This window comes from Scophthalmus maximus, chromosome 13 (assembly GCF_022379125.1).
Source record: "Scophthalmus maximus strain ysfricsl-2021 chromosome 13, ASM2237912v1, whole genome shotgun sequence".
NCBI classification, from domain to species: domain Eukaryota; kingdom Metazoa; phylum Chordata; class Actinopteri; order Pleuronectiformes; family Scophthalmidae; genus Scophthalmus; species Scophthalmus maximus.
This window is the reverse complement of record NC_061527.1, coordinates 19,007,505-19,025,453: the sequence shown is the minus strand read 5'-3', so window position 1 is coordinate 19,025,453 and position 17,949 is coordinate 19,007,505. Positions and strand designations below refer to the sequence as shown.

General features: G+C 44.8%; 1 protein-coding gene across 1 annotated transcript in view; it reads right to left on the bottom strand.

Annotated features, from left to right (window-relative positions):
• Positions 1–17,949, bottom strand: part of scfd2 (sec1 family domain containing 2) — a 78,785-nt gene that overhangs the window by 48,126 nt on the left and 12,710 nt on the right. The window contains exon 4 of the mRNA XM_035646504.2: positions 14,902–15,077. Within this exon, the coding sequence (XP_035502397.1) occupies positions 14,902–15,077 (176 nt within the window). The remainder of the gene's footprint in view (positions 1–14,901; positions 15,078–17,949) is intronic.

Here is a 17,949-nt window from a genome sequence, read left to right as displayed (position 1 = left end):
AAGAAAAACAAAAAAAATCAAAGAAACAGAAACAAATTCTTGTTTGATGGATTGATTGATTGATTTGACAGGTAGATGTAAGGGGCAGTGGATAGAAAAGCTCTTAACGGTAAGGTGACCCCGCGGTCTGGGTGCACCCGTCTGATCCTGATGTTATTTGTGGGAACATAGAGACATAAATCTTTGGCTTTAAATGAGGCCTGACTTGCCACACAGAGTGTGTTTCTGTTTTGTTTCTGCCCAGCTGAGCGGCCTGGTCACAGATCTACACACGCTGGACTGCTGGGAGAGAAATCAATGGACTCGTGCACATGGGGGGCGCACAGCTGAAGGTCAGCTTTGCTGGAGGAGGGATGTGCGGGCAGCTGGCTTTCTGTCAATACATGCAAAAGCTTTCATCACTTTTTAAATAACTCCTCTTTTTCTCCTTTTCCCCCTCTTAAAGGCCACTGTCTCCACACGCATCCGCCCGTCTTATCTGCGCGTCGTCTCTACTGCTCTGTGTGTCAGAGGTTGGCGTGGCGCAGAGCTCGAGGGCTGTAATTTAGACGAGACGTGGGAGCCAATCACAGACACAGACATACAGCCCCTGTGCTCCGCCCTGTCACCGCCAGTCAGCCACATGCTGGTCACTGTGGCTGGACTATGTCGGCCCCGGCACACGACAACCTGCCTCCTTATCGCACTCGGGCTGAGAACTGCACTTCCTACGAAAAGAAAGAATCAGATAAGGGCTTTTAATGTGAAAGTTTGCATCCCGAGTGTTTGGAACATAAGGGAATTAATGAGCCTTTATTTTTGCCACATAGGCTGCAACAGATTATGGCGTAATTCACCAGATGAGAGTTGCTCGGCAGCCACAAACCCCAGGGCCGTGTAAAAACCACCCGCTCTTTCCTCACACTGAGAGAAACTGAATCATGAAACACACACACATCGCTCTAAAACTGCCTGGGACAGTACATCACAGTCACTACTAATTGACTCAGGAGGCTCCTGCAGGGAGAAAACCTCCTGAGGTAAACAGACGCATTCTAGACGAAGCAGTTACCCGATGGGACTCAAAGAAAACAACCGTCTTGGGCGTTTTGTACGAGCACAGTTTCACGTTTCACTGTAGCCAGTCGGACACTGGTATGGACATATTACAAGATATCACTTTTCTTTTCTTGTTCCTTTTTTGTTTTTTATATGAAGAAACTTGTAGTGTGAAATTCTAAAGCAGAGTATCTGATTCCAGTTTCTGTCTCACACATGGGGGGGAGGGCACAAAGGGGGGTGATTAACCAGCACAATGGAGACAATTTCAAAATAAGAGTTTGACTTGACTGACAGAGGAGTCTGAAGGTAAATTTGTAAATGTCTTGAGGCGGTTTAGTGTGACCCTGATCCTTTTCTGAGTTCGATTTATGCAAGGAGCAAAAAGTTTTTTGTACAGGCAAGTTTGCTTTCCATGGCACTCTGGATTACACACTGAGGGTATTATTATTAAGTGGACATAGAAAAAGAAAAGTTTTAACTACCTAGCAATAAAAGTGATTAGTTAGACTTTGTGCCATCTCTCTCTCTCTACCAGCAAAAGTTTTTGAATGGTTCCTTTCAGTTACATTAACCTTTTAAACCTGTAAGTAAGTATTTATATGTTATAGATGTTCCAGATGTTTAGAGGACCTTAACTGTCACGCAAATGAAAAAAAAAAAGCATTTCATGAATTAATAACTATTTTTATTTGTATTATTATTAAGAGGGAGATAAAGTTTTATATTCCAAGGCCCGTGGAGACTTTCAAACATTAGGGGGCACTGTTGCACCGCGCCGAGCCCAGGGACCGCTTGGTCTCAGCCTTCACGGTTTGAACCGCGTCTGCCTGTCTCCTTCCCTCCAGAACTCCATCCCTCCATTCTGGAGAAAGCTTCAATAGACAGGAAATGGGCTGAAGTTGAAGTGTTGGATATTTTTAAACTGTCAGCTCGATGTCAGGTGGGTCGCGGCTGTGCACGATCGCGATTCTGACCTCAGCCCCGTCCACATCACCATTTCTAACTCGGTAGGGTGTTGTCACAGGCCGTTGTAGTGGATGCAGAACTCCGTCATGTTTTGGTGTTTTTTTTATAGTGAAGTGTGAATAAAACATGGAATTCATCATGAATAAACTGAGAGCTGCGTCACTGACTAGTGTACTCTGTTGTGAGTCATTACTCTGGGGTACAGCTGGTACGCTTGTTGTCTCTCATAGGAGGATGGTTGTGTGTGTGTGTGTGTGTGTGTGTGTGTGTGTGTGTTGAGGAGAGGCTCTACACTGTTGTGCCACATATGGAAAGAGGCTTCTTTTCTGAACCCCACATTAACACAGAGGTCACTGACTTAACACTGCATTTATGTGAAAATGAAAAAGAGGTAATGTGCACATCTGTTTAAAGGCAAATTGGGTTTTCATGCCTTAACCTGAGACAGAGGGCAGCATATTGCCTGTTTACCCCACCCCCTTGTGTAAATACCGTCTACATCGTAATCTGGACCGTCCCAACAACGTGCATCTCTGACACAGACACTGACAAACACGCCCACACATGGCTGCTCTTCTCCAAACATTTATAAAACCCACTCATTTCAGACACAGGAAATGGAAAACAACTAATCTCCCTTCATTTCCCTGCTCTCATACACACACAAAACACACACCTGCATGGACGTAGAGATGAATTATGCTCAAAATAAGTTAGTACTAGAACATGTTAATTAACGGAAGAAAAAACATCCTAAAAGACAAACAGTGAGGAGAAATAAGAAAAGCGAGAGAGCGGAAACATGGAAATAAAGTTTGGGATGATGGGAAGGGAACCAAGAGATGGTATCAGTGCAGTGATGGGGTGTGACTGTGATAGGTCTCTGACACACACACGCACACACATTAGCATTATATGGGTAAAAACCACATGATAAACAGCTACAGGCCTATTCCCCTGTTTTTCACTGGAAGCCCGTGGTTCACACACATAAAGAAGAAAGAAGATGGAGTTGGGAAATAGAAGCCACAGTGAGGGGTAGCGGTGGCAGGGGGAGGAAACCTTCAAAATAAAAGTTTTAAAAAGGAGATTCAAATGTTTATTTGCAACTCTACTCCTTCCAATTATTTCAAAAGCTGCATTATTACAGATAAGGCCGAAACCTTTTCGAAAAGGTTGGCCCACGAACGCGGTCGCACTGCGTAGTTAATGCTGTTATTTCAGCACAGCGACTCTTTCCTCCATGCTTAATGTATCAGACCAGTGGACTGTGAAGAGAACGCTATGTATGTGAGTAATGTAAGACCTGAGACAGGGTGGCATTCTGCACACACAGCACTCCTCTGTCACACATACATACACTCGCGTGCCACCGCTAACACAGGTTGTGGTAGTCTCACACACACACACACACACACACACACACACACACACACACACACACACACACACACACACACACACACACACACACACACACACACACACACACACACACACACACACACACACACACACACACACACACACACACACACACACACACACACACACACACACAGAGGGAGACAGAGAGACACAGAGAGAGGGAGAGAGAGAGGCAACAGAAGGTGTATGTGTTATGCTCGTGTTTACTGAAGTGTCATGGCGAGGGGCTGCACACAACATGCAGTCAAAAAATGAAAGAGGGGCACAGACGCATGCAGTGATCCTTCTGCAGACTACATGTCTGCACACTAACACCCGTTGCCCTGCATAGATTCCATCTGTTATAACACTTTGAATATCAAGAGGGTTTTAACAGGATTTCTTATTTGGGCAATTTATTCAAGCATTGACCCACATTTCATGAACGGGGCAGAGACCAATAAATGCAAGAAGAGAGTTTAGGGTCGCGATGGAGACAGGCGGGGTGAACGCTTTTTTATTATGCGTGTGTGTGTGTGTGTGTGTGTGTGTGTGTGTGTGTGTGTGTGTGTGTGTGTGTGCGTGCGTGCGTGCGTGCGTGCGTGCGTGCGTGTTTGTGTGAAAAGAAAACACAGTCCGGCTCTGCTGACACTGGTTCGAAACACGGGCTGAAAAAGAACAATACAAACAACATCACCCAGGGTTTCTACTGCACAAACATTCCCAGAGCCTTAAGCCCACAGCTCAGCTAAAAACATGACCAGGAGGGGCAATGAGACAAGCTCAAACCATTAATACAGCCCCAACTTTGCCTTGGACACGATCATTCTTTCCTTTATTGTCTCCCTGTTTTTTCTAACCGAGTCCCCAGAGTATCCCTCCCTCTTACGCCCATCACTCATGGCCAAATCACAAAGGTTCTTATCAGACGGGACATAAAAAAAAAATATTCCAAGACTATCACAACTTTGAGAATTCATAACTTCTGCCTTTGACATGAAAATCTAAACGGCTATAACTGAAGAAACAAAGAGCGATAACACAGATCAAATCGAATAACGGCTCTGCTGCGGTTTTCTTTGCGAGAAAGTCTTGTTAGACTGGGACCTGAGAAAGTGTTAGCGAGAGAGGGAAGGCATTGATGGATTGCTCCACCAAACCCCATTTCTCTACCTTACTCCATCCCATTTCAATCCTGACTCGGCCTCCCCCCGGGGTCTAACGGATCAAGCGCACTTCCCAGAAATTCTTAGGTCACAAACTGTGTATCCCTCACGCAATAAGCATCATTCGCAGCATCTGGAGGCAACAGCTTGAGGATGTTTCTCATACTTTCGGACTGTCGGCATGGATACATTTTCTCTACGAGTGTACCTAATGCGAGGAGCTAAGGAGCTGTTCTGCGTGTTATGTTCAGTCAGCAGGAGGTTTATGGGTCCAAATGTTGGCAGCTATTTCCAATGTGATTATCTCCCTGTCACCTTTGGGGTCCTAAACCCAGGTGGGTCTTGTATTATAAAGAAGACGACGGCATCGTTGACAACCCCTGGCCACTATTCAAAATTAGGGGCGACAATGTGCCACATAGGGTACAGCAACGTTCGACCGGCTTCTCCGATAAGTAATGGTTGACGTCTGGCAGTAAATCCTCATACGCAACCCCCCCACCGCTCTCTTCGTGCACACCGTGAAAACGTCTCTCCTTCTCATCCTCTCCCGTCATGTCCGTCCTTCCTGAGCAGATGGAAAACACATCGCTAATGCCCTGTCTGTCTGTTTGTCTACGCTGTGATGCAGCGCAGAGCCCCGGCGTTACACAAGGGCTAAACATCACAGTGGCAGTGAGGTCCCGCTTCTTCAAACTAACACCAGGACTGTGAGAATCACAATGTCACCGTGAGCGTGATGGTTTAAGTGCTCAAGTGTCCAGAGTATACAACTTAGCCAGTATTACTCATTAATATCTATTGTTTAAGATCACACGACGATGGTGTACACAAGTCTGTAGAGGTCTCACACTGGGAGCAGTGGTCCAAAGTAATCAAGCATATTTACTTAAGTACCTTATGCTTAAGTACCTTGTCTTACCTTAAGACATACTTGTACTTTGAGATACTTTGGGAAATATTATACTTTTTTCTCCACTACATTTATTTGACAGCTATAAATACTTTGTTATAGTAACTTTAACAAACCAAACAATTAACGGATTGTTCCAAAAAACTACTGATAATGAAAACATCATTGTTGAAGCCCTACATTTTAAATCTATTTATTTGGCTTCACCATGTTTATCTCTTCTTAGTCTCAGATTGTTCAACTGTTTGCCTTTGTACTTTTTTATTCTCAGCCTGTCAATCAGCAATGTGAATTACATGACAGGTAGATATTATGTGATATTCACATTTGTGAAGAAGAGTTCAATGTTCTTTAAATATTGATACATGAGAAATAAATAACACATTAGTGTTAGTACATTTTCCTGACACTTAAAAACATTTTGAAACCAGGTAACTGTAATGCATTTTTTTTTTTTTTTTTTTTAATTGTGGGTTTGGCACTTTTCCCTAATTTATGAAGGAAGATGGATGTTAATAACAACTGGACGTGTTATAAACAAGACAACAACTGTGAATTTTTCTTTTAGAATCATGCAGCAGTTTAATGGCTAATTAATATTGTCAGTTGAAAGAGATGTTAATGGTTTTAAATAAAAAATATTTAAATGTGCCTTATAAGGATTCACTTCACATTCACTTGCTGAAAAATGACCTTATTTAAATCATTTACCTAAAGCATGGGTTATATTATATGGTAAGCAAAACGTATCTACTAAACTAGGCGCTTGTAACAGAGGGTCAACTCCCACTGCGGACAAACTATTGCACACAACTGTCTAGAATTTATTGCGGTGCACAATCGCCACGCATGACAGCCTCCTGAATGACCACAGAACTGAGTCGGCACTTCTTTGACACAGTCTAAACACAACCCGAACATGATGAGCTTTACAAATGTAGTTATTGCATTGTTTTGGCTCTAGATAACACTAGATTTAGTTGGGTTTGCCCTAGTGTTAACTGAGTGTACTGTATCATAACCAGTCTTGTTTTATTCTGAAACATACTCTGACATTTCAGCAATTGCTTCAAGCAGACAGGGTTTTTTTTTGTCTATTCAAAGAAATAAAAAGAGAAACAGTTTGAGCAGAGTCAGCCAACAGCAGAGTAAAATGCAAACTTGCAGAAATAAAAATTTGGATTCTGCAGTTTAAGCTCTGTATTGTTATGTTTCAGGCAGGATGCGGAGACGTGGTTAGTGCAGTGTGAATGAGGACATCTGAACTTTTGATCCTCACGGCCAGATGTGCAGTATGTGTTTAATGTGTCATTTGAGTCCATGCTTGATTTTTTTTTTTTTCCATAAGCAGCTCCTAATAACCACAATAAGCAACTGAAAATTAGTTGAAAGCTTATGACAATTTCAACACAAACATGACCACCCAAACTGAACACACACTCATCAAATCATAAACATAAGCATAATTTATTATGGCTCTTAAACACACAATACACTGTATGTAAAGGGCAATAAACCGTATCGCTGTTAATAGCGACTGGAGATATGAGATGAAGTGAAAGCAGCCATCTCAACTGCAAACATGAAAGAGAGAGCACACGGCATCTTAAATAACTTAGAACAAAAGCAACAAAAAAAAGTGGGGAGGAGAAAATGGAGAGTTAAAGAGCAGGAGATTTGGGAGGAGGGGGGTGAGGGGGCACATGGTGCCCCCCTGCAGACCTCCTCCCGCTCATAATTAGCGGTTCGGCGTCGGTGCTCGTTTTGGGTTACTTTCATTCCTTTTCCCATTTCCATGAAAACTGCAGCGGGACAAACGGGCCCACGTGTGCCTCCTCGCACACCAAGCTCAGAACAATAGCAGGAGAGAAGTGGGGCATATGAGTTCACTCCCAATGAAAACTAGAGCGGGGAAAACACAGAAATTAGTGAAGTTTTCCCTAACATGTCTGCAAATCAGGTTTTCCTATTGGATGAAGTGTATAGCGAGGAGGGCTGGAACTGCTTAGCTCTGGCGTATAACTGGTATAAACCATGACAGGCAATGGAAACTTTACAACAAAACTCTGTAGGCCCATGAAAATGCACTGCCGTCCAGAAATCCTTATGTTCTGGTTACTTCGACGTATTCTGTGCCATGTGTAGCTCATTGAAGATAAATCTCCCTGTGTGCTGTATCTATCAAACTCGTTGGCAATGGGTCTCTCTTTGTCATAATTGCACTAAACATATCCAGTGTTCTGGCAACCGTTCTGAGGCATTTCTAACAAATCCATTTACAAATATTTTGTCAATGCGTACATGTTCACATCAGCCGCTCTGGTTTCAGGCTCTTACAGGATGTTTCTGCATGTGGCTACAGTTCTTTCTCGCTGCTGTACCAGATATACGCCCCTCTGCCCAAAATAAAGAGTGCACACCCATAATGAAACACATTTCTACAAATAAACACAAGGCCAATCATATTAATAATGGAAGATGAAAAGGTGAGGGGAGAAGAAAGACAGACACTTGAAAGACAGAAAAAGTAAAATGGTGGAATAAGAGGCGGACAGAACAATGTGTAACTGCCTCCAGACCCCAGCAGAGAGGAGGAGGAGGGGGGGGTCTCCCTATTCTCTGCACAGTTATGTCAATCAAGTCACGGGGGGAGCGGAGTGGTCCCTTTCCAAAAAACCACCACAGATGATTTTCATTTGTAGCTCATACCAGATGATTCCAAGAACAACACAAGCAACCTTGCCAAACACAAAAAAGAAGAAGGGAAGCTGTAACTATTTTCTTTCATCCACGTTGCTCCAAACAGATGCAAATACCAACTGAGAGCCCGAGCTAAAAACCAGATACAGCCTTTGTTGTCACATCCTAGAAACATTGAAAAGGATTACAATTGAAAGTGGACTGGGGTCTGTGTGCTCTGGCTGCTCACATGAAAAACTGAGATGTTGGTGCACTCGTCCTCGATCGCTCTGCTACAAATTCATCAAACATTTATTCTACTAAAGGTCTCCCTAACACCACACAGGTCAGATGAGAGATCTGAGTTATTATTGCCAACATGACATATCGATTTGACAAGGCAGTTTCAGAGGTGGCTCACTCACCCAGTTGGTAATAAAGACTACACTGACCCTGTCACAGAACAAATGGTGCGCTTCACCTGATCAGAGACTCGAACCCCTTGGATCCAGCCTGTGAAGCTATGTAGTTACACATGGAGTCGTGCCCCCGGGGAGGCATGGGTAATTAATGACAGAGCGAGGGTGGCAAATATCTGTCTCTGATTGACCTGGTTTGACCCTCACTGCTTAGTTGCCATGGCAATTGGTCAGTCTTGTTCCCTCCGGTTGACTGGTCGAATCCCTGGGGCGACAAGGTGGTCTGGTGGGCATGAGTGAACAGAGGGGGGGGGGGAGGGAGGAGCAAACTGGGGTTTGAGATGGGTACAATTACAACAAAGAGGAGTCCTTGTCCCACCTTTGCTTCACAACCTAAGGGGGCCACTCCTACTTCCCCCACCTAACCCCATTCATCTCTGTGCAGAGCATAAGTCTGTGCCCATCTGTGGCAATAGGGGGCACTACCAATCTACCGTGTCCCAAAATGTGTAGGCCAGCAAGAAATGTAGCCAAATAAATTCTGAGCGTGCAGCATCAGTCATCCAAGCGCAGAGGAGTTGGAGACTGTCATGTGTCCATCTGGAGAGGGCTAAAAACAGGAGATCCTTTTCTCATCTGTTACTACTTGCGTAAGTACTCTTCACCCTTAACTGAAAAATCACAATGACACAATATTTAATCTGGCTCTAAGCAGGGGAAGATGAAGATGACACTCAAAGGTCCTGGAATGCGTCTTTTGTCTCCATTTAAGATCAGACATATAGACACAATGACACGTCCTGTGGGCTGTGACCTTCCCTGGCCTGTGTTCAGCAGGTAGTGACAAATGACCTGATAGTTAATCTGTCCTGAAGTGGAGCTTTGCTACTGAGAACAGAGGGCCTGTTTGTGACAACAGGAAGTTGAGACACTGTCACCAGAATAAGCACATTAAAGGATGCACATGCATGAATGCACGCGCACACGCGCGCAGACACACACACACCCCCACACACCCACACACACAGTTAGCTGTAAACACATGTAGTCATCATTTCAGATACAGTGGAAAACGGGATATAAACAGTGACATCGTGTGCCACTCAGAGGAATGTAAAGGTACGAAGTGGTTCATTGGCCAGCTCTGTGTAGGACACTGGGTCATTGTTGGGTCTCTTGCGAACCCCCGCCATCTTTCCTAACGGTCAGCTTTTTCTACGGTGTTTCCTAGTTAACAATCCCGGGGTGAATGCTGGGCATTGTGGGGATTTTTCCCAGTCTGTGGTGTCTTCTTGGAGCACGCTCAAATGAAGTCTGACGCCAAGGAGGCCAAGTGAGCAGACCACACTGACCTGACTCACCAGTGTCAGTGGAAGCTCCAAGAGACCCCTCTGATCTCGCTCCCGGGACCACCTCACCCAAACACTGCAGGATGACAATGCAGCTCAGTGCAGAGATCCCAGATACCAAAAGTGTGCTTAGGTGGAGAGAGCAGGGTGGATGATCCCCAAGAAAGATCAACAGTTTGGTCTGAGAGAGTGTGAGAAAAACCTTTGGCTGAGGCTGCGAAAAACATTCACTTTAAATCCTGCAGAGCCCTCAAAAACACAGATTGGTAAAAAAGAAGAAAAGAAAAAAACTCCAGGCCACATGAAAAATCCTCCTGATGCGAAGGGTTTTGACTCCGCAGTCAAACAGCCGCAGTAAACAATAGAGACCAGAACAAAAACGATCCACAGATGCGGCGAAAGCAACTTGATACAGAAGAATGCCAATACAAAAAGGCTGCATTAAGTAAAAGAGAAAATATTTAGTGTATTAAACCTTTATGAGCTCATCCTACTCCTTTGGCTTTCACATTCAGAAAGCTGGAGCGCTATAATTCCACGGCTATTAACACCAAAGCAATTCCAATAAAGTTTCAGTTCAGTGGGCTGAGACGTAGATGTAGTAAAAAGGCGCTTAGCAGAACATTTAAAATGCAGTACATGCAAATTACTATTGAGCTGGGTAGTGGAGTCATTGAGGTTTATTATGAGTCAACTTGATTGAGCCTTCTTGTATTCCACGTTTTTCCAAGGGAAGACAGATTGAGCACAATCATGGCCGGCAGGATGGCGAGGCGATTAAAGGACAAGTAACGCAGAGAGCGGAGTGAGCCGAGCACCTATCTCTCAGAGAGCGGAGAGGTAATGATAACAGGAAGTGAGATGAGTTGGTGTTGCCCTGTGGCCTACCAACCCATCACCTCTGTTAAAAAGGTCCCTCTCTATAAACAGGCCTCTCTCTGCCTATTAAACAGATAGTACATTAGGCCTGAGCTGCGCGGAACAATATAAACACAGCCGTCTCAGTGTATGGGCGCTGAGAAGGGGGTAGGGGGAAGGGAAGAGAGCTGGAGATGGGGGCTATTCCTGGGTCTTTCCTGGGAGTGAACTCCCATCACCGCTCTCCTCTCCCGCTGTAATCCTCTCCAACTAAACACAGGAAGGAAGAGATAGGTAAATAACTCACTCTTCTGATAAACCCATCTTTTTTTCTCCACATTTTCCCCCAAGTTTTGGAAGGCTTGTTATGCCTCAAAGTACATATCTGAGGACTTCATGTTAAGTTCACGTTGTACAGTACATGTACGTGTATATAGTATAGTGACACACGTGTTTGGAGAGCGAAAAACAGAGATACGGGTATAATGGCTCATTTAAAAAGCAGGCACAAAAGAAGAATTTGGAGATAAAGGGATGGGAGAGAGACAGAGAGGCCACTTTGTCTAGGGACATACAGGAGTTGATCCTGAACCCCCTGTGGTTCATTCTGTGAGTGGATCTGTGTTGCCCCGGGTTAGGAGGAGGCTACAGAGGGGGGGATCATCACTGAGGCTGGATGAGGGAGAACGTGGTTCAGAGCGTGGATGGATGGGGAGACGGTCAGTCCAGGTCAGTCCAGATGTGAGGCTGTTAAACAGTGGGGAAGTGTAGGAGGTCAGTGCCGGACATCTAAGGGCAGTGCCCCAGAGCCATTCACACCCCTTTGTTACAATCAGCGAAACACGGAAAAATCCCTCCCCTGTGGGGGGGCTCACAGGGACACAGTAGAGGTGAAGAACAAGGGGGAATGTATGGGATGTGGGGACAGGCTCCATACCCTGGGGAAAGGGCAATTACAGGCTTAAAGCCCGTCGGCCTGTCTGTCTGTCTGTGGCATGCAGCTCAGATAAGATGAGGCTGCTTGCGACGAACGTCAACATTTTTCCCCCTCTGACGCCATAAGAAACGATACAATCCAGGATCCTGACATACTGCAGACCAGCAGGTTTGACCCTCTGCAGGTCAGTTTATGTCCAGGAGGGGTTGAGGGATAGAGGTGAAGGGGTCATGAGTCTTTAGTCAGGGGGGGTTAACAGGTTTGTTTGTCAGTCTGAAAAACATGTATATGCAGATACGATATATACACTATATACACTTAAACATGACAAAGGGGTGTATACTGCAGATCTGCAGTGGTTATTTGGATTTCAGTTGCATGTGAAGTTGAATCACTAGTATATATAACCAATTTTTATATACACAGTTTTTCTGCTATGGAATTCTAATCATGTGAACTAATACCGAGTCATAGCTCTTTTAACTTATATAGTGTGCAATATTTCAAACAAAAGGACAAATTCACAGCCAGAGACAGAGCTAAGGACCAGGCAGGCAGTTTGTGAGACCCATGGGAGAAGGGAACTAGCACAGTTTTCTGTCTGAGCGGTGCTGTGACCAGTAATAACTCGGAGCTTGAATGTTTGCAGAGGCATGCCCTGGTAATCCCGGCGGACGGAAGCAACAGGCTGGGGTGAGAGAGGTTAGCTCCTCTGTACTGCGCTGCTGTCATCACTCCCGTGCTCAGTGACGTGACGGAGAAATCATCAGTATAGGCTGAGAGACACTCAAAGACAATACTGGCCTTTAAAAAAAAAAACTGTCGATAGCGAAAATGTTGCTGCAACTTGTCCCAAGTGGGTTCTCTTTGATAGGGATGTGCAGTAGTAGTGTGCATGCTTAGCATGGCGGGGGTATAGAGCCTCTGGTCGGGGGCCGTTAATGGGAGGGCAGTGCAGAGCGCCTGTGATGTTCTGGGAAGTGGTGAAAGAGCGAGTCTGTTGAGTATTGCATCGGCCACACCAGCGCTGACCATGTCTAGCAGACGCATTCTGTAACTGTGGGCTGGAGCTGGACCAAGGCTCCTCAATCTGTCCCATTCAGACCAAACCCAGTTACATGCCAGACAGCCAGGGCCCAGGGCAGCAGGGGTGGGGGCGCAGGTACAGGCAGTGTGGCAGTGCCAGCCGAGAAGATATGTGGCCATCTCACATAAATATAAGTACTATACTGAGGCTCTAATAACTCAATCTGCAGTATAGACACCATGTATCAGATTAACAACATTTACATCACAGTCCAACTAACATGTCAACCCCCATAACCACAGTGGTTTCCACATCTTTTTAACCTACCACGTATATAATTTAAGGGCAAACGTTGCCATTAGAAACTTGCAAAAGATCAGCCCATTTCCAACACAACATATTTCATGGGCTACAGTATATTTGAGCATTACCAAATGAGTAAGGCACAACGTTGCAGCTCTGGACAAGTTGTTTAGGTTAGAAAGTAGCTAATAAACACAATTTAATACAGACAAAGCGTTGGAAAGGCATGAACTAGGCTGCTCCATGAACTCAATGGCCCTTTGCCTCAGTACGGCTACTGCCCACTGCGCACCTCAGACGAGCTGGCCTGAATGAGCTCGCACTGTCCACCAGCGATGGAGTGTCCAGTCGTCCCCACAGCAGCCCTCACACACTCAGGCAGAGCAAACACAGCCCCGACCCCCAGGCAGAGCTGCAAGGCGTCTTCGCCACACCGTTGTGTAATGTAATTAACTTCCCTCTGTCCATGTTGAGCCAAAGCAAAAACCCCTCGCATGGAAATTAAATAAACACAGGGGGCACAGAGGACACACAACTCATTTCCTTTAATGCCTCAATAAAACTCGGGACCGTTTTGATTGCAAACACCGACTCTCACGTCGCGCTCGGGGCCTGATTATGGGATTTGATTCTTGAAGGATGCCACTTTGAACCTGGGCCAAGAGTTATATATACTATGCTGATGCTAAATACAACAACTGTCTGTTATTAACACAGTCCCCTTCAGTTTAACCCACCTCCACCTCCACCTGACAGCATCTCAAGAGTCGGGTTGTTCTGAGACTGAAACTAAAGGAAAAGTGGTGAGAAAGTTGCACTTTGAATTATCCAGGTATAAAAGACAACCACGGAGAAGTGGATCAAAGTGGATTCGTGAAGAAAATGAATACTGGAACTTTAAGCCCCAAAGTCTTCTTCCTTTATTTAATAAAGCAGCTATGGCCCCAGCTGAGGTCCAAGGTTTATGAGGTTGTTTTCAAATTCCAATTAGGCACGGGGCACTGCTGCAAGCTTGTTTTATTTTTCAGTGATTTAGTTTAATAAGCTTCTAAATACTCTTGCTGTCCTACTGCTTGCTTTACAGCTTCAGGAATATGAAGAGACTCAAGTGAAAATGGAGAGGTAAGAGACGGAGGATATGGCTTTAGTATAGTTAGCTCACAGTATGGCGCTATCTAGCTTGTTAGCCTGGTGAGGGAGAGATTATAGGACACATCTGATCACAGGTAAAGATCTGAAGCGAGACGTGAACAAGTGATGACTGGCTGGTGTCGTTTTTGATTTATTCTTACAGTTCAACACCTCCCTCGTCCCCTCTGTCATCGTCTCCCCAGCATTCCTGCCCTTTGACCTTTCCGAAGTCAAACACACGTGTACACCCGCATCTGTCCGCCCCCTTACACTAGACCCTAGACTGCTTTTTCTAAATAACACGGGTGGAGATCAGGCATTTTTTGCAGTGTTTACTGGATCTGAATGTTTTCCCTGCAAACACAACTGACCTTGTTTATGAAGGAGAGGAATCCACATTTTTTCCTGTCTCTGTCAGTTAACACAACATTCTGGCCACCGTTTAGTGAACCACAAGTACCCACTTACCTGCAGAGCACTGGCAATAATATATTTACCGAAGGGAAAGATGTGAAAGGATAATCACCAGGTTAATTACCATTTGCCAGTAAATGTACTGTTTTCCTATTTAAATCCGTCTGTGGGCCAAGGTTTAGGATATAGTTTGAAAATACCATGTGCATACTTTTAGATAGTTGATCTACATTCCTTAATATTAGAAACGGCTACATATGGAAATAAGATTTGAGAAAGATGAGTACGGACCTGGAGCAGGAGCCGCTCGAAGGCCAGGCAGGAATCCCAGCGGGGCAGGCTGGGGTGGCGGAGCGTCTGGGCCGTGGCCAGGCCCAGCTGGAGCACCCCGCAGTGACTCTCTAGCGCCCCCCAACTGTTCCGAAACAGCTGCATGTACGAGCACAGCTGCTCGGGGGTCACACGGCCTGTGAGGAGAGAACAAGACGACGTAAAACTTTTACAACTCATCAAAAACGCATCAATCGATATTGGGGAAAACACATCCAGCAGTACAGAAAGTCCAGAATGTACTCTCTGCGCGCGCGCACACGCGCGCACACGCGCACACACACACACACACACACACACACACACACACACACACACACACACACACACACACACACACACACACACACACACACACACACACACACACACACACACACACACACACACACACACACACACACACACACACACACACACACACACACACACACACACACACACACACACACACACCTCCTGATGGGAAGAATGGAGTGAGGAAACAGAATAAATAGACAACCCATTCCCAAGCATAACAGCCTTTTTAATAACTATCATATTCTCAGTTTAGGGAAGAGGGGAATGACTGATACCAAAGCAGACCATAATATTATCTTAATGAGCAAAAACCTCCACAGGCTGGGAGAAAGCACAAGCCGTGCAGTTACGCGAGTGTGCGTGTGTGTGTGCGTGTGTGTGTGTGTGTGAGTGTACATGTAGCTGAGGTACACTGATAAGAGCTCTTGAAAACCTGTCTGAAGTGTGACTGATAAGTGTAAATCAGAGTTGTTGGCCGATTATTTATAGAGGCAGCAGAAAGAGGCTGGACTCCTCACCCCCACCCTTCCCATGAAGATGCACAGAGACACAGGAAGAGCGGTGTAAAGGGTGTAGGGCCTAGAGGGGTGCGCATGGTGGCCTGGAGGTACATGGGGCTGTGTCAGGGGCTGGGATATAGAGGGGGCACATTAACTCCCCATAAAGCCCACTTCTTCATGTTGATGCTCTGAACCAGCACCAGATGTGGGAGTATTTCCTGTTGGACTACATGGCTAGTGTTTTCTTTAGCAAGGCCAAACACATGACTAGAAGAGAAACAGACAGGCAGGATTTCTTCTTTTTTTTTTTCTTTTCTTTTTTTTTTTTTTTTAAATGGAGCAGAAAGCTTCAGAATACCAAATACAATATGGAATCAAAGCACTTAAAATGTAAAGACAACACATAAAAGAAAAAAATCTTGGTCAATTTGGTTTACAAAATCAACATGTGTTAGACATTTTAAGAAATAGAGAGAATCATCCAGGGAAGCTAGACAACTAATTATTCAGAGTGGCTGATAAGTAAACCTGACAGCGAAACACATTTCTGCATGTCCGCCTGTTGGGAGACATATTTTCCAGAGTGAACTGAAAGGGTCACTGTGGTGTGTGGAATTTTGGGGCAAAACAGAGCAAATGTCTACAAAAGGGATTCAGGTTTCAAGTATTTTTTGAAGAATGAGCTTCAGTTCAGAAATTTTTTCAAAAACCTGAAAAGCTTTATTGTGAACATATTCCGCCATGAAAAAAAAAAAAAAAGAAACTCCAGGCAGTGTAACCATGGTTCACTGAGCCCGATGTGCCAACCATAATTTAGCACAGAACCAGGAAATACGTCCAAAGCCAGGGCCAAGCATAATTTCACCCGAGAAGGGGCAATGGGAATGGTGCAGTGTGGGCCAAATGGAATCAGACTTTACAGCCAGGGCAGACCAGATGAGACACAGTGTAAAGAAAGAGCAGAAAGAGCAGTAAGAACAACTTACGAAAAGAAAGTCCCACAAAAGCCTGTTCTCCATTACACAATCAAACAGCCCTGGCTGAGCTTTAGCTCTTATCTATGTCACTAAACTTCCCTCAAAAAAAAAGAAAAAAGAAAAGGTTCTGTGATTCCTCAGGCATCTTGCTGCCAGATGCAAAACAAAGCTCTGGGAGACGATGTGTCAGCTGAGCTCTGCTTTCAAACTTGGATGTTCCTGTTTGAAGAAGCAGGACTAGAAAGGTTGTAATTCTCAGACTCTAATAAATGAGAGTGCACATGTAAGAAGACACTGATCAACACAGAATCAACTGAAATGTGTTTTTAAACTGTATGAACTCTATGGGCATCGGAAGACACAACTTTGTTTTGCAATGACTGAAAACATCAACACATTATGTACAATGTATATGAATAATTAAGATAAATATTCATGATACAGTATAGTGTTCAGTTGATTAAATCAGGAATGTAATAAATATGGGGTTATTTCACCCTGACTCAGAACTTCTACGTGTCTATTTTGATCAATGACTGTTGAACCAAAGGTTTCAGGTGTACAGTATATTATTCCGTTATTACACTCCTCCAGTGTGGGTCTTTCTCTGCACATCACACGGTGGACGTACCTGAACCCTTTGCCCGTTTTAACGTTTAACGTATTTATTGCAGGACCAGCAATAAAACAAGTCACATATTCAGTCCCATGCGATAAACCGTGTGATGCTGCTGCCCATTTTAGCCTGATGTGCAGAAGTGGCAATTGAGGTTTGGCCATGATCAAAGTCCTGAACAATGCAAAAAAGGGGGCAGGGGTCAACAGTGATTTAGTCCCGTTACTGGAAGATGACATGCATTCTAGGTGCACAGGGTTACTCAGGGGCTAAGTGATGTCTGCCGTCAGCATAGAGCTGAGCGGTGGCCTGCCTCAGCAGCTGGACAGCTTCATAAGTAATTCTACATGGATGGGGAGGGGGGGGGGGGGGACGACGACACAGGAAAGCTGAGAGTCTTTTATTTATGCAGTCAAAGTCCTGGAACGTTTTATTTGTGAATGCACGTAGGGGCCCCTCACAAGACTCTGCTGTGAAGCACCGGAGCTCTCTGGGTATAACGGGGCAGACACAGCGCCAAATTACACAGACTCTCACTGGAATCTGTGGCGTAGAATTTTTTTTATCTTGTCCTCTTCAGTTAAAAAACGACTCAGGGACTGAAACTGAATCTACA